The sequence below is a fragment of the Cebus imitator genome, unplaced genomic scaffold (assembly GCF_001604975.1).
Source record: "Cebus imitator isolate Cc_AM_T3 unplaced genomic scaffold, Cebus_imitator-1.0 Scaffold24, whole genome shotgun sequence".
Taxonomy (NCBI): Eukaryota; Metazoa; Chordata; class Mammalia; order Primates; family Cebidae; genus Cebus; species Cebus imitator.
This window is the reverse complement of record NW_016107339.1, coordinates 8,470,013-8,488,608: the sequence shown is the minus strand read 5'-3', so window position 1 is coordinate 8,488,608 and position 18,596 is coordinate 8,470,013. Positions and strand designations below refer to the sequence as shown.

The 18,596-nt window shown below is 52.4% G+C and overlaps 1 protein-coding gene across 2 annotated transcripts in view; it reads right to left on the bottom strand.

The window, feature by feature from the left end:
* The window catches only part of MDGA1 (MAM domain containing glycosylphosphatidylinositol anchor 1), a 64,964-nt gene that overhangs the window by 10,209 nt on the left and 36,159 nt on the right, over positions 1-18,596 (bottom strand). For both annotated transcript variants that reach the window (XM_037736235.1, XM_017522553.2), the window contains exons 3-14: positions 16,361-16,535; positions 13,720-13,916; positions 12,901-13,033; positions 12,379-12,648; positions 10,124-10,453; positions 7,920-8,216; positions 6,808-7,089; positions 5,013-5,164; positions 4,059-4,236; positions 3,790-3,813; positions 2,364-2,516; positions 1,671-1,805 (exon numbers count right to left, since the gene is read on the bottom strand). In XM_037736235.1, coding sequence (XP_037592163.1) covers positions 1,671-1,805; positions 2,364-2,516; positions 3,790-3,813; positions 4,059-4,236; positions 5,013-5,164; positions 6,808-7,089; positions 7,920-8,216; positions 10,124-10,453; positions 12,379-12,648; positions 12,901-13,033; positions 13,720-13,916; positions 16,361-16,535 — 2,326 coding nt within the window. The remainder of the gene's footprint in view (positions 1-1,670; positions 1,806-2,363; positions 2,517-3,789; positions 3,814-4,058; positions 4,237-5,012; positions 5,165-6,807; positions 7,090-7,919; positions 8,217-10,123; positions 10,454-12,378; positions 12,649-12,900; positions 13,034-13,719; positions 13,917-16,360; positions 16,536-18,596) is intronic.

The following is an 18,596-nucleotide window of genomic DNA, read 5'->3' as shown; positions in this document are numbered from 1 at the left end:
TCCACCCACCTAGGCCTCCCAAAGTGCTAGGATTACAGGCGTGAGCCACCGCGCCCGGCCTCATTCTAATGTTTTCGAGAAGCAGTCTTGCTCTGCCGCCCAGGCTGGAGTGCAGCGGTGGGATCTTGCTCACTGCAACCTCCACCCCCGGGGTTCAAGCAATTCTCCCTGCCTCAGCCTCCTGAGTGGCTGGATTGCAGGCATCCTTCACCACACTTGGCTATTTTTTGTATTTTTAGTAGAGACAAGGTTTTGCCATGTTGGCCAGGCTGGTCTCCAACTCCTGACCTCAAGTGATCTGCCCACCTCGGCCTCCCAAAGTGCTGGGATTACAGGCGCGAGCCACCGCGCCCAGCCATATGTACTGGTTTCTATTAAAGTATCTCGGAAAATTTGCCCTAAAACCTAGTCTATTGATCACCTCTGGCAGGAGGACTGGGATGGGAGGGTATTTGCATTATGTACCGCTTTGTACCTTTTGACCTTTGTGGAATGTATTACCCTTCCTATAAACAAGTAAACAAACAATAACGATTTTTAAAATCATCATGTCCTCAGCAGAGACTTTCATGACCACGCCGCGGGGTCAGTCAGGTCTCCCTATTACCCCTGCCGCAGGGGTCACTAACTCTTAGCTGGTACCATGGTTGTTTAATACCTGCTTCTCCCACTTGCCTGTAAATGCCAAGAGGATGGGGAACTCGTCCACCTGGTTCACTGCAGCGCCTGCTACCTGGACCGAGCAAGAGCTCTGGGAAGTGATGGCTGACAGATGAGTTCACTGATTATGTGATATTCCTACCAATGCCATCGCTTCCCAAAGGGCATTCCTTATGTTGACTCCCACACTTGGAAAGCAGCACCCTTCCCATCTCATGTTTAGGACCTGGATAAGTCACACAGACCTGGCTTGCTGTGTGATCTTGGGCGAATGCTTGACTTCTCTGAGTTGTATGGTAACACCTCCCTCATCTGGTGGCTGTAGGGGTTAATGCAAGCAAGGATGTGGCACACCCAGGACATGACCTGGCACCTGGCAGGCACCCCACATTTGCATCCTCTTAGTTGCCTTCTCCATCTCCTTCACTTCCATCTCATCCTGCTGGAGTCTTTTTCTTTCTTTTTTTTCTTTTTTTTTCTTTTTTTGAGATAGAGTTTCACTCTTGCTGCCCAGGCAGGAGTGTAATGGTGCAATCTTGACTCACTGCCACCTCCACCTCCCGGGTTCAAGTGATCCTCCTGCCTCAGCCTCCTGGGTAGCTGGGATTACAGGCACCTGCCACCACGCCCAGCTAATTTTGTACTTTTAGTAGAGATGGGGTTTCACCATGATGGCCAGGCTGGTCTTGAACTCCTGACTTCAGGTGATCCACCCACCTTGGCCTCCCAAGGTGCGGGGATTACAGGCGTGAGCCACTGCACCTGGCCCCTGCTGGAGTCTTTTCTATCTGTAGGCTCAGGACTCCTTGAGCATCTCAAAACCTCTGACAAGCTGGCTTTCAACTTCTCCTCTTGCCAACTTTCCATGCAGACCCCCTCCAAGGACTTCTCGTTTAGCCAAGTGGGGAAGCTCAGGCCTCACCTGGGCCAGCCCACAGCCTCCTGTGGACCCCGCTCCCCCCCAATCCCCCAGCACACACTCGGTCAGACTCCCTGACCCCTGAACTCACCAATGTGTTTCCCGTACATGTGGTAGAAGAAGGAGACACAGTAGAACTTCGCGCTGGCATTGTAGAGGGGACTCACCAACCTCGCACGGTCCCCCAGCTCCCGGGGCCTCGAGGTCTCGATGAACATGTAGTAGCCTGTGGGGAAGGGGGAGATGCACCAGCAGCCCCCGAAACACCTGGGCCTCTTCCTACCTGACTCCCTCTCTGCCTGAGCCTCTGCTGGCTGAACCTGAGGTGCCTCACCCCATGCACCCTGCCTCACAGCACAGCACAGGGGTCTGGTCAGCATTCATGAGTCCTTGGCTCCACTGTAATTCCTCTTCTTCTTGGTACTCTATCAGGACGGGGCTGTGTCTCCCCTTAGACTAGGGCTCCCTGAGGATGGGGCTGTGTCTCCCCTTAGACTAGGGCTCCCTGAGGATGGGGCTGTGTCTCTCCTCTGACGGGCTCGCTGAGGATAGGGCTGTGTCTCTCCTCTGACTGGGGCTCACTGAGGATGGGGCTGTGTCTCCCTCAGACTGGTGCTCCCTGAGGATGGGGCTGTATCTCCCCTTAGACTGGGGCTCCCTGAGGACGGGGCTGTGTCTCCCTCAGATTGGGGGCTATCTCCCTTCATCCCCAGTCTGGGGTACCCTGGGCCTGGACACCCCCCTGAAGCAATCCTCCATTTCTGGCAGCAGGCCAGGTCCTCACCCTCAGGGGTGCCACTTATGTCAGTGGGGGGACCAGTGTTGGGGGAGCGTTTGGGGTTCTGGGTGAGGGCGTTCTGCCGCGTCCAGTCAAAGTTGTCTGTCAGGTCCTGGGTGTAGCCACAGATCTTCTCATCCTCAAAGTGGCACGTGTTGTCTGCATTTTATAGGGTGAGTGAGACAGAGTCAGCCTCCTCAGCCCCTGAGGTCCAGCCTTGCCCCCATCACCACCCTGAGGCAGCTCCCATGCATCCGAGCAAGGCACCCGGGATTCCAGGGTTCAAAAGACCAGGCATGGGGCCCACAATGAATTTGTTGCCATAACAAGAGTTCTTAACCCTTTTTGTGCCATAGGCCCTTCTGGCATCTCATGAAGCCTAAGGATCATTTCAGAATAATGATTTTAGACACATAAAATGAAATATATAGGATTATAAAGAAAATCAATTATATTGAAATACAGTTGTCAAAATATTTTTCAATTTGTTATAAAATCATAAGTAGGCTTCTTTATTATCTAATTAAATCACAAGCTCTAGTATCAGGTCTGACAACAACTGTAGTTTTGAAATACAAATGGACATAAACGATATTTAGAGCTATGTGGAACAACTGTCAGGTAAGGTGAAAACACAGGATTTCTACTGCTGACAAAGTCACAGGTGCTGATTTTATTACTGTGGTTTGGGTCCTCCATTCACCATTGAGGAGATGTTTAATTACTGCTAGAAGATGGGGAAAATAAAGAAATAATTGAGGCCAGGTGTGGTGGCTCATGCCTGTAATCCCAGCACTTTGGGAAGCTGAGGCAGGTGGATCACTTGAGGTCAGGAGTTCAAGACCAGCCTGGACAACATGGTGAAACCCCATCTCTGCTAAAGATACAAAAAATCAGCCAGGCGTGGTGGCACATGCCTGTAATCCCAGTTACTTGGGAGGCTGAGGCAGGAGAATCATTTGAACCTGGCAGGCAGAGGTTATAGTGAGCTGAGATGGTGCCACTGCACTCTAGCCTGGACAACAGACTAAGACTCTGTCTCAAAAGAAAAAAAAGAAATAATTGTATGCCTTTCCATGTTTATAGATTGCCTGAATTCTATACATAGATTTTTTGGAGGTCCATGGGTCACAGACTAAGAACCACTGACCCAGGCGATAGTGGGTATAAATGAGCCCAGCCTCTCCTTTTTTCTTTTGGGACAGTGAGCCTCTCCCCTCCTGCCAGGCCTTTAAACCCCAGAATAAATTCCAGATACAAACATCTCCAGCCCAGCCCTGCTCCTCCTTCTAGCTTCTGGCCCTACCCCATGGAACACAGGGAGAATTCATTTTCTTTCTGACCATCTCAAGAATAGCCTATCTCCTTTCACCAGGAGAGACTTCCTGTCCCTAAAGGGAAGGGTAAGTCATGGGGGATTGGGGAGTCTCACCTGAAAGGTTCGGAGAGTTGATGGCTGAGAAAGCAAGCAGGGAAACCAAGTCAGAACTGAGGTGTGGGGCTCTACAGAGGATACCCTGCTTGGGACCAGAGGACAGGGTCCTCAGAGCAGGACTGGGGGCCAGCAGGTGTGGCCTGCAGTGACAGGGTAGGACAGTGCATGGTGGGAAACCCCAAGCTTAGGAACCACATGGGGATGGTGGAGGGGGTCCCTGGGCATGAGATGGGCCCATCCTTCCTACCACCACCACCGTCACCTACGCTCTGTGTAGTGGATGATGCGGGAGGCCATGTCACCAGCCCCGAAGGTGGTATAGGGTGTGAGGCGGACCTCATAGCTGTGGGGCACACGGAGATCGGTCAGGATGTACTCCAGCAGCTGCCCCTTCTCCACACGCCGGACTGGGATGGCCTTGACCACTGCATTGTGCTGGTTCAGCTGTAAGCACAGGGTTCCCAGATGCCTGGAGGTCAGGCGCTCAGTTTCCTCATCTGTGAGACAGGACAGTCACCCCTTCCCATCTCCCAGGGCTGCCTTCATAATAAAAGTGACGACAGCAACACCCTGAACCATTAAGTGTTGGGCACTGTTCTAAAGATTTTCCATTAAGTCATTTAATCCTCAAAACAACAATCCTATGAAGCAAAATATAATTACCCACATTTTACAGATAAGGAAACTGAGACCAAAGAGAGTAGCTTGCTCTAGCTCACACAAAGCTGGGTTCTGGCCTAGGCAGTCTGCCCCAGAGTCAAACTCTTACCCTCCCACCGACCACCTCTTGGGCTGAGCAGAACCATATGGAATCAGACTGGGCACGAGAACAGCAGAGTGACCCTGGCCTTGCATGGTAGAGGCTCCCTGGATGAGACTGACCTCCCCTTTCCCACACCACTTCTTAAGCTCTTGACCCAAGAGTAGATTCTACATTCTGTAAGCAGTGCTGGTTCCCTCCCCCATGAACCCAGCAGACCCCTGCCTGCCCAGTTCTCAGAGCTGTGCCTAGAGTCTCCCTCCAGAAGGGACAGATCCTTAGAACCTCCGATCTCTTGCTGCTATATTCGAAATCTCTCCCTGCCCCTGAAGAGTCATCTCTAAGAGAGTCAACATGTCTGAGCCCCATCTCCGACCCTTCCTCTGGCCTTGATGAGCATTTCCAGGGTCAGCCACACCACCCTCCACCTGCCCCCAGTCCCCCGCTCCCCTTGGCCCACCTGGCGGACACTGAGTCTGTAGTTGAGCACAGGGTCGACAGCATCGGGCTCCCTCTGAGTCCACTGCAGCACGTAGGAGTAGTTCTTGGACAGCTTGTGGCTGCGGGTGGGGTTGGGGGTGTCGAAGTAAAACTCCGGGCTGTAGGCTTTGGCTAAGAGGGTGGGGAGGGGGGCATTGGGCCGTGAAGGGTTGGGGGAGACACAGAGAGGAGGTGTGGGAGAGGGAAACGGAAGAGGATGAGGTGGAAAACAGAGAGGGGATGGAGAAACAAAGAGAAAGGGAGTATTGTGAGGAGAGGAATGTTTGCGGGAAGAGGGGATTGGGGAGAAGGGGGATGAGGTAGGAAGGAAAGTGGGAGATGGAGACAGAGAGATTGGAAATTCCAAGAGGTGATATGGGTGAGAAGGGGAAGAAAGGCCGAGAAAAACAAAGTAAAGAGAAATTTGGAAAGACACAGAGAAGGGAAATGAGGGAAGGCATGGGGAAAGAGCGTGGGGGAAAGACAAAGAAGGGTCCGGGATATTGGGAGGAAAGAAAGAGAAGGGAGCGGAAGGGAAGAGAGAGAGGAAAGAGGTGGGGAGGCAGAGAAAGTGTGGGAGAACAGGGGAGAAGGGAAGGAGGTGGGAAATGTCACAGGGGCCTCTGGCTGGCAGGGCTGGGTACGGGGGAGGTGGGGAGAGGGCCAGTGACCTGCCATCCTATCCCCCTGCTGGTGAGTGGGGGATTCAAACAGAAGCTGAAGGGGCTTCTGAAGTCAGTTGGGGGCTGCTGGGAAAGCTGTACGTGCCATGGAATGGGGGACAGGTACACCCAGGCTCTGCTCCAGGGGCGCTGCCACCAGCTCTGGCTGGGAGGCAGCTCTCCCCACGTGGAGGAGGACCATCAACAACCCAGGCAGCCCCTCCGTGTTCCCCTAGGCCTTCCTCGCCACCACCTCCACCCCTTTCTGACCCACCCACGGCCATCTACAGCCCCTGACAGCCCACCTGAGAATGCCTTGAAGACGTGGGGCTGAGTGGGGCTTCTGAGCCACGAAGGGCCTGCACCTCTACGGTGTCAGCTCGGGAAATATGTGCTGTCTGGCCTAGTGCCCCCCAACGTTCCAGAGAAGCTGTTGAGGGGCGTCTTCTCTCCTCTAAACTACACCCCAGGCTCCCGAAGTGGTTCCCCATCTGTAGCCTCAAGGGTCAAGGACGAGGGATGAGGGGCTGAGACTGGGCCATGGCCAGGGCTTGACGCTGGTGGGAGTGGGGCTGGAGCGGACGCTGCCTGCTACTGGCACGGCCGGAAGCGCAAAGCTGGGATTGGGCCGAGCGGAAAGGGATGGAGCCTATGCCTTACGCAGGAGGCGGTGCGGCTTTGAACGGGTCTAGGCCTGGTTCGGGTGCAGGTAGAGAGGCGAAGCCTGGGCCTGGGGAAGGCTGTGTTTGAAAGGGGCGCAGTTCTCACACGCCCAGGAAGCGCACTGAGCTGAAATGGGCGGGGCTTAGGTCAGGTATAGGCACAGGCGGGCCTTGGAAGGGGAAGGCCTCAACCTCAAGGCACGGTGTGAGTGGGGGGCGTGGCCCGCACCTGGAGAGAGGGGCTAGGAGGTCCAGGTTGGGATGGGGACAGGAAGCGGGGCCTGGCCTTGGCCGGGCAGGCCTTGGAAAGGCTTGGGCTAAGCCTGGAGTAGGCAGACTTCAAGGGCTGGGGGTGGGGGGCATCAGGGAAGGAATCACCCGGGCTGGGATGGGGGCGGAGCCTGGCACCTGGTGGGCGTAGTGGGTGGGGTGGGACCCTCCGGACGCTCACCGGAGACCTGGAAGAGGCAGGTAGCCGAGCCCACGTCGTTGGAGACGCTGCACTCGTAGCTGCCGCTACTGTCGCGAGTTACGGCGTCGAGGTGCAGCTCCGCGTGGTCCGGGGCCTCGGCGGCAGGAACAACGGGGGGCGGCGGCAGCAGCTGCCCTTTGAAGCGCCACACGGCCGAGGTGATGCGCTGGGGGCTCCCTCGCAGCAGCGAGCAGCGCAGGAGCACGGGCCGGCCCAGCGCCTGGCGCACGTCCTGGGAACTGGGTTCCACCTCCGGCGGGACTGGGGGCGGGAGCGGCGGTCAGCGGGGCCTCTCCCCAGCGAGTGGGGCCTGAGGAGCAGCCCGTGGGGAGGCAACGCGCTCGCGTCTACTGCCGTGAGCCCTCGCCCAGAAAGATCCCAGGGTGGATGCACACATCTCTCCAATGGCCACGATCTTACCTCCCAACCTGCAGATACCCACTCCCTCCCGGCCATTCCCACCAGCCATGCTTCCCAGACCCGGCCTCCAGTCACACCTAAGTGGGCCCCTCACCCCACCCCCAGCCCAAAGAATGAAATGCAGGATAAGGCAGGAGTTTTGTGCACAATCTCTGAAGCTAAATGGGCTGGGTTCAAATCCCAGCCCTGCCTCTGTGAGACCTTAGGCAAGTTACTCAATCTCTCCGTGTCTCAGTTTCCCTATGTGTAAAAATGGGGGAATGATAGCATCTATTATAGGGCTGTGGGGGTTTAAATGAGTTAGCGCATTAAAACTCTTAGAACAGTGTTTGGCACATGGTGATAATTTTCATAATCTTGTTATCAGACAGTGTTCCCCTTGAGGGTCTTTCCTCCTCCTTCAAAATTCCATTTCCACCTGTCAGAATCAAGTAATTTTTTTTGTTCACCAGGTCCCTGAAAATGAAGATGGGAGATACTTGATGGAAGTGGAGAAAGAACACCGACCTCGTGTCCTACAGCACGAGGGTGTCAAGGAGCGTTAGGGGATATGAGCAGTAGGTGATGGGGTCTGGGTGGACTGGGGTCGGGGAGGGGATGAAGAGGGGACAGGCCGGCTGGGAGGCAGAAGGCAGACTGGGAAGGTAGTCCCGGTGGCATGGTGGACTCACACTGCACGTTCAGCTGCACCTGGGCCTCACGGGGGCGCACGTTGAAGCCATTATAGCGGGCCGTCTGGCAGCGGTAGGTCCCGCTCATGTCTCGGCTCACACGCTCCAGCCGCAGCTTCCCGTCCGGAGTCTCCTCCAGGGGCAGCCCCGAGGGCAGCAGTGCAGCCTCCTTGTCTACGCGGGACCAGAGCACGGGCGGCCTCGGCTTGCCCCGCACCTCGCATTGCAGCTCGGCAGGCGATCCCTCGCGCACAGTCACCAGGGCCCGTCCCTTGGGCACACTGATGGTGGGTGGCACTGCGGGGGTGAGGGTGGTCGGGGGCGGCGGGGAGAGGTGGGGCCGGAGTTAGAGCTCCCCTCCTGGCCTCTGCCCTCCAGCTTCTGCTTACCTTCCCCTAGGTGCAAGCCTCTCTCTCCCATCCCAGACTTCCCACTGGTCCCCCAGTATTTCCAAAGCAGAACTCACTTTCCCAAATCCTCTCCACTCCTGGGTCTCCACCTCAGGGTCTCCCAACTCAAAAAGAGACCTGAAGACATCCTGGGCCTATATTCCTTCTTCCCCAGCACTAGTAAGTTCTGGGGATTCCACCTCTTAGACGTTTCTAAATACATCCATTCTCGGTCCTTCTCTCCTACTGCTGGCCCTGGCCTACTTAAAGACTTCATCTTCTCTTGCCCTAGTGTGTTATCACAGGCTGCTTGTCTGTCCTACAACATCCTCGCCCTTTCTTCCTAAGTAATAGGATACCTGCTTTTCGGCAGGGCTCACAGCCACCCAGAATAAAGACTGCATCTCCCAGCCTGCATTATCATTAGCTATAGCCATGTGACTAAATTCTCGTCAATGGGATACCAAGGAAAATAAGGGTGTTTAAAAGAAGAAGCTGTACCCCTCTTCTCCTTCCTGCAGACGAGAATGCAGGCTAATGGCTGCAGCTGGAACTGCCATCATGGGCAAGGTGGCACATGCTAAGGATGACAGAAGAGCAAGCCAGAAGGAGCCTGGGGCTCTGAGAACTTGGTGGAGCAGAACCCCCATATTAGCCCTGACTGCTCACCAGCCGACTTTGACATGACAAAGAAGTACACATCTAGCTAGTTTAAGTCACTGTTAATTAGGCTCATTTCTGTTAAAAACGCTGTTAATTTCTTAATTTTTTTTTTAGATGAAGTTTCACTCTTGTTGCCCAGGCTGGAGTGCAATGGCATGATCTTGGCTCACTGCAACCTCCACCTCTCAGGTTCAAGTGATTCTCCTGCCTCAGGCTCCCGAGAAGCTGGCATTGTAGGCATGGGCCACCATGCTCAGCTAATCTGTATTTTTAGTAGCGACGGGGTTTCTCCATGTTGGTCACACTGGTCTCAAACTCCCAACCTCAGGTGATCTGCCCACCTTGGCCTCCCAAAGTGCTAGGATTATAGGCATGAGCCACCGAGCCCTGCCTAATGTTTTTTATTTACCTAATTCAACCAACACATTGCCCAAACGGAGGATCTTTTGAAGACTTCCATGGGTTCCATTGCACATCACATCAAGCAAACTAAAATGTACCCATGTTCTACATTAAATATAATTTAAATATAAAGTTCTTATTTGTAAACAGCTCTACAAGGCAAGCTGAGGCCCAGTGATCTAGTTACTGTAATATATATTCTATAAACATGTATGCATTCATTGTCTTTAATTTTGCAGTTTTCTCTTCGTATTTTGGAGTCAATTAATTTACTTTTCCAGGGCCTTAAAACGCTTCCATGCCCTAGGCATCAGGCCTGTGAGCCAAACGGAGGAAACAGCCCTGGGTCCCTGCCCTGACTTTAACACATTCCAACTCCTATGCCTTCTACATACCCTCCAGGCTAAAGAGGAGTCTCTCCCTTTGAGGCTGCACCACTCTCAGAGAACTTTTTCCAGACTCTCATGTATTGCAGTTTGTAATGATACAGTTATTTGTGAGACTATCTGAAACATGTTTGCCTTTGCTCCTAAGCTCTATGAGGGCAGAACCTGTTTTGCCCACCACTCCACCCCAGGACCTAACACAGTCCCTAGCATATAATAGGGACTCAGTAAAAGTGTGTGGCATGAACAAGTGGTGGCCTCCTCACTCTGACTTCCCTTTCCCAAGCTGCTGCCTCCCCACTATCTCCTGTCTGTGGGCCTCTCCACCCCTTCACGTTTCCCCGGAGCCCCTCCAGCTGCCCACCTGTCTCAGAGGAGATGTTGACCTCGACGCTGAGGTCGGGCACAGGTGCCCCTGGGAAAGAAGCCATGCACAGGTAGGTGCCATAGTCACTGAAGTGCAGGTCAATGAGCTCTAGGCTGCTGGTGACCGCGGGAAGCTCAGGGTCATTGCGAGTCACCAGCAGCCGCTTGGACATGCGTGCCGGCTTGCCATTCTTGAACCACTGGTAGGTCACCTTCTCCTGGGGCACTGCGTCCACGTGGCACGATAGCTTCAGGTCCTGGCCCAGCTGGATGTTCTCACTCTCTTTGATCACGTCAGGCGTGATCTGGAATGTAGCGTTCTTCATGGCTGTGAGTGGATGCGGAGGGGAGGGTAGCTGGGGTTGACCTGACTCCAGGGGTCCATGTCCCACCCCAACCTAGACCCAGCTTCTCTCCTCTAACTGGCCCTTCTGGAGGTAGGGGTCGACAAGTCCCCCAGGTGAAACTATCACTTTTCTGTGCTTGGAAATTGTTTCGTTTGCTCAGATGAGCTTTAAAAGTTCACAAAAGGTGACTGCACAAAAGCAGGTTTAGTAATAACAGAACATTCACTATGGGAGAGGCACTGTTCTAAGCACTAAACATGGATTTACTAGTTTAACCCATCCCAGAACCTCTGAGGGAGATGCTTTATTACCCCCATTTTGCAAAGGAGGGAACTGAGGCTCAGACAGTTTAAGTAACTTGCCCAAAAAAGCAGCCAGTGTTGAATTCAAACTGAGTCTCAGCTCTTGACCGCTACACTACTTTGTTTTTATCATTGTTTTAAATCTTAAATATGCAAAATACACATCTGGAAGCATGCACTAGAATATAATAGTGCTTCTATCTAGAGAGTGGAACTGAGGAGAATTGACAGGCAATTTAATTCTTACATTTCACCCTTTTGTGCTGTTTGACTCTTTGTAATGTGTGTATAATTTTTGTAATCAGAGACCAATACAATCACTTTACATGCAATTATAGCAAAACACAGCATTTAGAAAGAAAAAAAGTATGGCCTCATTAAAAAATGTGGATCATATTTGAAATAAGCCAAAAGCTAAACAGAGTTTTTAATCAGTTACCTAAACTTCTGAACAGGAAGCTGGCACAACAGCCATAAGCCAGGTCTGTGCTGGGAAAGGCAGGCTCCACAGTCACCCTAAGAGGTGACCATAAGCATTTGATGTAAATTGAGATCCTACCAACCAGGCTTAAAAGGCCAAATGGAATCAGGTGGAGAAAAATAATCTTCTGATGGGAAAGTACCATCGAAGGAAAAAGTAGTCATTAGCCACAGTTTTTAACCTTCTTTCTCGCTCTGATTAAGTAAAAAGTCATAGAGAGCTAGTTTCTTTCTGTGAGGAGAGTCAGAAAAAGACTGACTGGTCAGTGAGAGCTGAATGAAGAGAGTCCCATGTAATCAGTGACTCTCAGTGGAGTTCGGCAGAAGCTGCCCTTTACATTCAAGTGCTAAAGAGCTGGAAACAAGCCTGGATCCTTAAAAACAACAAAAAAATAAACAGGGAGTGTATACTCAGGGCAACGTGAATCTATGCTCTCGGGTAACCAAAATATATAAAAAAGAAAAGAAACAACAACAACAAAAATCCCTAAAGCCACACAAGCAGAAAAATTTAAAGTTTTCTCAATTCGGAGTGTCAAAATCAACATCATAGTGTGTGGTCAATGATAATTAATGAGGCTGAGGTTTAGTAAGAAAAATGTTTATACTTCTTTAGACTGAGCTCCAAGTTTTATATCATTTTTACATTTAGTAATTATCTTCAGATTCACTTTCCTAATAAAGATTTCCACATAGGGCATATGGAAATGTGTGTTATTTTCACTTAAATTCAGTTAATCACATAGAAACCACTGTACAGGGAGAAAGCCAGGAAATTACTCTTGAAACCAAGAATGTCCCCATTTAGCTTTTTGCAGCCTCAGTTTGCCAATCTTAAAAAAAAAAAAAAAAAATAGGTAATCAATCGTAGCCCTTCCTACTTTTTGGATTGTTGAGGGTAGATTGCCAACAGTCATAAAGCTTCATACAAATTTTAGTTCTTCTGCCATCTGCTGGCAGTTAGCTGAATTGCAGGGAAATCAAAGTGCTTGGAACATCCTCTGTGTGCCTCACCTACCATGGAGAAGCAGACAGGCCCCTTTCCGAATTCACTGGGAGCTCCCAAAGACCAGGGACACTGTCTGCCTCATAACTTCCCTCCCACCCCTTCTGAGGCCACGTACATCGCACCAGCAGGTTGACGGTCTTCTTGGCAGGGTTGCCCACATTGTTGGTGGCTGTGCAGTTGTAGTAGCCAGAGTCCCGGGCCTGCACTGAAGGGATGCTGAGGGTGCCTCCCTGGGCCACAGCACCCAGGGGCAGCGGGCCAGGCCCATGGGACCACTGCAGCTGGGGGAGGGGATCACCGCCTGTCAGCAGACACTGCACCGTCACATTCTCCCCAGGGTTCACCACCAGAGTTTCGTTCACAGACAGCTTCAGGGCTGGTGGAGCTGAGGACAAGGAGGGGGTCTTAGGGGTCTGTGAGGCAGGGCTGGATGTTGGGGAAAATAGGGGGCTAGGAAAACCATAGAGGCCAGAGAAGTCCTCGGGGGAGATGAGAGGGGAGAAGATAGAGCAGGAAGAGGAGAGGAGGGGCCAGACATTAGTGGCAATGTGCCTGCAGTCCCGTGGGCTGGGGCATTATTCCCTGGTTGGAAGCTAGCTCAGGTAGGCAGGGAGTATGGGCAGGGAAACGCCTGTACCCGTGGTGTTGGTGAGCCGGAAGGTGATGGCCTTGTCTGGGATGCCGCACACGTTACGCACAGACACCTGGCAGGTGTAGCTGGCATAGTCCTGGGGCCGCAGGTTCTTCAGCTTCAGGACCTTGGTCTCCCCCTGGGCAGCAGTGGACCACTGGGGTGAGGTGCCTGCTTGAGTCTCCAGGGATCCCACATACTCATTCACCCAGCATCAGCGCCTACCACAAATGCCTGTGTAATTCCTATCTTCCCAACCCCCCCACCCTCACCAATTAGCCCCAGGGGTCCTGAGCCTGGGCTGGATGCTACACTCTCCATAGCCATGGCAGTGCCTCATCATGGGCTTCTCTGGGCCTGAGGTTGCCCTGGTGCACACTGGCAAGGACCAGGCCTTGGTTTCTCCAATCTGGGAAATGGGAGGAGTAAGAAGGGAACTTGCTCTTACAACCCACACAGACATGAGGCCGGCCCGCAGCCATTGCTGGTCATCTCCCCACCCCCAGGTCCTGCTGTGCCTGGCCATAGGTTCCCAATACTCTGCCAGCCAGCAGCAGGCTGGGATGACCTGTCTGCTCTTAGGGGGTGCCTTTTCCTAACTAGCAATGTTCCTAGAGGACACATTGCCTCAGGGACACTCCTGTCCTCACTGCTGCTCCCTGATTTTTCTGCCACAGGCTGGCTGAACTCCAATCAGGATGTGTGCCTCCAAAGTCAGAATAGAATTGTTGAAGTCAGGGCAGTCTCAAAAACTCAGCCCCATGCCCCCCTCCCTTGTTGGGTGCAGGAGAAAAAGTGTGGGGCGAGCCAGCTGCCCATCCTGACCTGAGTATAGAGGGGTTCATAGATGTCGACCCCATTGTCCTGGCTGTGGGACAGGGTATCGGAGCCCCGCTTCCAGATGAAGCGGGCAGGTGGGTTGGAGTTGACAGTACAGCGCAGGAACACCGTCTTCTCCTGGTAGAAGTTGCCTCGCACATCGCTCACCGTCTGGTGCACCGTCAGCACTGGCTCATCCAGGTCTGCAAGGGCACAGCCCCCATGGAGTCAGGACTGAGTGACCCTGAAGTTGGGGGGCTCAGGCTCCTGGCAGCCCTCAGGAAAAGCTAAGCCACCCTCAAGAGATGTTTCCAGGTTGCCAGATGCCCCCACCCCCCACCCCGGCCTTGCAAGCTTGACCAACCTGTTAGAGGCAGGGGACAGGACTGTTTCTTTTTTCTTTCTTTCTTTCTTTTTTTTTTGTTTTTGTTTTTGAGACAGAGTCTCACTCTGTTGCCAGGCTGGAGTGCAGTGGCGCCATCTCGGCTCCCTGCAACCTTCAACTCCCTGTTTCAAGCGATTCTCCTGCCTCAGCCTCCCGAGTAGCTAAGACTACAGACCCGTGTGAAGGGCCAAGAACTACTAAGCTACCTTCGTTTACCAACGAGGAAACGCGCCACCATGCCCAGTTAATTTTTGTATTTTTAGTAGAGACAGGGTTTCACCATGTTGGCCAGGATGGTCTTGATCTCTTACCCTTGTGATCTGCCTGCCTTGGCCTCCCAAAATGCTGGGTTTACAGGCATGAGCCACAGCGCCCAGCCTCCCTCCCTCCCTCCCTTCCTTCATTTCTTTCGAGGCAGTCTCACTCTGTCACCCAGGCTGGAGTGCAGTGGTACAATCATGACTCACTGCAGTCTCAACCTCCTGGGCTCAATCGATCCTCCCACCTTAGCCTCCTGAATAACTGAGACTACAGGCATGTACCACCACACCCAGCTATTTTTTGTATTTTTTGTAGAGACAGGGTTTCACCGTATTGCCCAGACTGGTCTTGAATTCCCGGGCTCACGTGATCCTCTCGCCTCAGCCTCCCAAAGGGCCGGGATGAGAGGTGTGAGCCACCGCACCTGGCCAAGGGGACAGGACTTGATGCCTTCCCAGACTTCCTCCGAGCTGTGCTTCCCAGGGACCTGCATGAGGGCGTCTAGCTTTGCAGTCTCCCATCATGGGATGGAGGAAGCGCTGCTTCCTCAAATCCTAGTTAAGCTGTTAATTTGTAGTGTGACCTGCCTAAGTCTCTTCTCTCTCTGAGCCTGTTTCCTCATTGGTAAACTAAGGCAGCTTAGTAGTTCTTGGCCCTGTTTGCACAAGAGCATTACGTGGAGATTTCCTTCTTAATACTGATGCCTGGCAGAGCTCATTGATAGTGTCAAAAGTCAGAACAATGATTGTCTCTGGGGGGAGTTACTGACTGGGAGGGGACATGAAGGAACTTTCTAGAGTCCTGGAAATGTTCTATCTCTTGAACTGGAAGGTGTTCGCACACATACATACATAGGTAAAAAACCATTAAACTTTGCATTTAAGATGAGTATACTCTACTGAATTAATCCTCAATTTAAAAAATAATTAAAAAGTTTAAGAAAGAATCGATATTTGGCCCCACCCCTGATCAATTACATCAGAATCTCTGGAAGTAGGGCCCAGGCATTCATGTTTTTAAAGGGTTTTCTAGAGATCCTAATGTATGGTTGTGAGTCACAGGCACTGATAGTCTACATTCCAACAACCTCCATCGAATGTTCCAGCAGCCCATCATTCTGACCCTTCCACAGTCCACTGGAATAGAAGTCACCACCCCAGCCAGGAGAGGAGGTGGGCATTGGTGGGGCCCAGGCTATGCCTGCCAGCATCTCCCAGGGCTAACAGCCTGAGAAATGGCCCTTGGCTCCAAGGGTCAACAGGACCCTGGGTGGCTGATGAGGGACAGAAGAGAGGTCTGGGGTGCCACTGTTTATCACTCTATTAAGTCCCACTTAGGGAGTGGGAGGGTACATAGCTAATAGGTAGGTTCATTCTAAGCCTTAAGATGGTGTCAGACAGGCTCCTGGGCCTGGGCCAAGAGCTTCTGGGTACCTGAGTCAGCCTGATGGATGACTCAGGAAGAGAGGCTCCTGGGGCTAAAGGGATACCCGTGGAGACCGGGTAGGGACTGGGGGCTTCTCATTCAGCTAGCAGCAAGGACAGGTGGAGTGGGGCTTGGTCCTACATGTAATGTAGTAGGGAAGGAAATCTCAGAGCTGCCACAGGACAAAAGCAGAGGCATGAGGTACTGTGGAAAGGGCAGTGACCACGGGGAAGAGATCTGTGTTCTCATCTCAGATCTGAGGCTACCTCACTCCATGCCTGTGGGCAAATCACATGGGACCTCAGTTTTCCTATCTGTGGAAGGGGTGTAAGTCAACCCATCCTGCTCTCCTTGCTTACCTCACAGGGATGTTGCAAGGTTCATATGGGATTACAGGTGGGGAAGGTGTAGATGGTAGAGGGTGGTACACACTGCCCCATACCTCTTAGGCGCCTCCCCTGAGGTCTACTTCTCCATCCGCCCCATCCCCACTTGCCCGCCTCACCTCAGCCCCAGGGCACCCTCTGGCCTGGGCTGCGCTGTCAGGGCCGTGGGAGAGAGGGGGCCTCGACTCACACTGCACGTCCACGCGGATGGATTTGATGGCCGGTACGCCCACGCCGTTCTCCGCCTTGCAGTAGTAGCGGCCACCCTGCGTGCGCGCAATGCGCTCGATGCGCAGTGTCTCATTGAACACCGACGTCTCCTGGAACTTGTCCGAGGCGCTGCCCGCCGTCTTGGTCCACCGCACCTGGGCCGCCGGGAGGGGCAGAGTCAGACTGTCAGACTCGCACGGGGTGGGGACCTCAGCGCTGAGTACCCTTCGATGGCACCCCCTCTCCCCACTTTTTCACAAACGCACGTGGGCCATACGCAGGCCTAGGAAACGAATGCAGGCAGACTCGTGGGAATGCACAGAGAGGGTAGGATGCCATGGAGTCAAGGGCTGGGGAATCCGGGATCAGAGGGAAGAGCCTTTAAATCGGTGTGCAGTGCTGGGATTAAGAGCGTGGATTCTGCCGGGAGCCGTGGCTCACGCCTATAATCTCAGCACTTAGGGAGGCCGAGATGGGTGGATCATCTGAGGTCAGGAGTTCGAGACCAGCCTGGCAAACATGGCAAAACCCCGTCTTTACTAAAAATACAAAAATTAGCCAGACATGATGGCCTGCGCCTGTAGTCCCAGCTACTCAGGAGGCTGAGGCAAGAGAATCTCTTGAACCCGGGAGGGTGGGGTTGCAGTGTGCCGAGATCTGGTCACTGAACTCCAGCTATCAGGTCCTGAGCAGCCAATGGAGGGGCTCACTTGGGGAGGAATTGAAGCCTCAGGTCAACAGTCAAATGAGTTAGCTTGGAAGTGGATTCTCCAGCCTCAGTTATCCTCCAATGACTGCACCCCTGGCTGACGCCTTGTCAGAAACCCTGAGCCACAGCCAGCCAGCTAAGCTGCTCCTGGGTTCCTGTCCCACGGGAACTGTGAGACAGTACAAGTGTTTGTTGTTTGAAGCTCTTAAGTTTTGGAGTATTTGTTATGCAGTAATATATGACTAATACAGCATGATACCCACTCTGCAAGATTCTTATGAGGTTTACAAAGAAAGTATATAAATCACCTATGTGTGGTGTCCCATTATCTCTTCCAATATTTAGATTTTTTTATTTTGAAGATCCTTTCAGATTGCTCTATTTTCTCTAGTTCCTCAGTTGTGAATTATTCACCTTGTTGGGTCTACGGACTGACTCTCCTGGCACTGTATTTTTTTAATGTGTTAAAAGTTAACTCCATAGGTTTGTACTCAGTGGGATTATTTTCCATAAAAGTCCTACTTGGACCTTTATGGTCCTGTCTGTGGTGTAGTTCTCATTCACTACTTGGGTACAGGTGGCTGCCGACACCCAAGATCATGGGTTCACAGATTCCAACACATTTTTATATTGGTTTCTCAAGTTAGGGTTTCCTCATTATTTGGATATTTCAAAACACAGACAGGTTTAGAGTTACGCTATCCCATAGGTGGTTGCATTTATATCCACACCCTGAAGGAGAGTCTGTTCCCTGCAGTGACTCTGGGCTGTGGGACAGAGATCTTCTGGTCCTCATTCACAGATGATGCCACTCTTGTTGAGCTTCCAGCTGTAGGTAGAGTTCAGTTCCAGCTCCCAGCCATGGACAGACCTGTAGCCTGAATGCAAACCCCTTGTGTGTATGTTAATACGACTATCTATACAGTGTGTATGCAGTGCCAGTCTCTTCATGGGCCAGGTTCCTCAGCTTCTGCTCCCTGCCATCACTGTAGATTCTGTCTGCATTTCTGGCCCCCCAATATCCCTCCTTCTCACGACTTGTCTGGAGTGAGGCATTCCATGTCCCGTCAATCCCCCCCATCTTGACCACTAAGTGGGCTGTGAGATGCTAGTTCCCTTGTCCCTAGTAGTCTGGATGCTCCATGAGAACAGAAACAATAGGGGCATCTTCAGGACCCATAACTTTGCTTGGCATGTAGCAGGTGCTCAATAAATATTTCCTAAAACGAAACAAGCAAAAGAGCTAGAGGGCATTTTAGGAGAGGCAAGCAACTTTGGCTAAAGCAGGAATGAACAGGTTGTACTTGGGGATGGTGGGGAGGCAAGTCTGACTGGAGCACAGGGTGTGAGGAGGGTGGCAGCAGGAGATCAGACAAGAGAGGCAGGTGGAGGCCAGACTGTAGAAGGTCTGCGATTCCATCCCTAGGAGCTTGAATGAATCTGGTAAATGAAGGTGAGCCGTTGATGGTCTCTGAGCAGGGCAGTGATATGATGTGGCACGATAGTG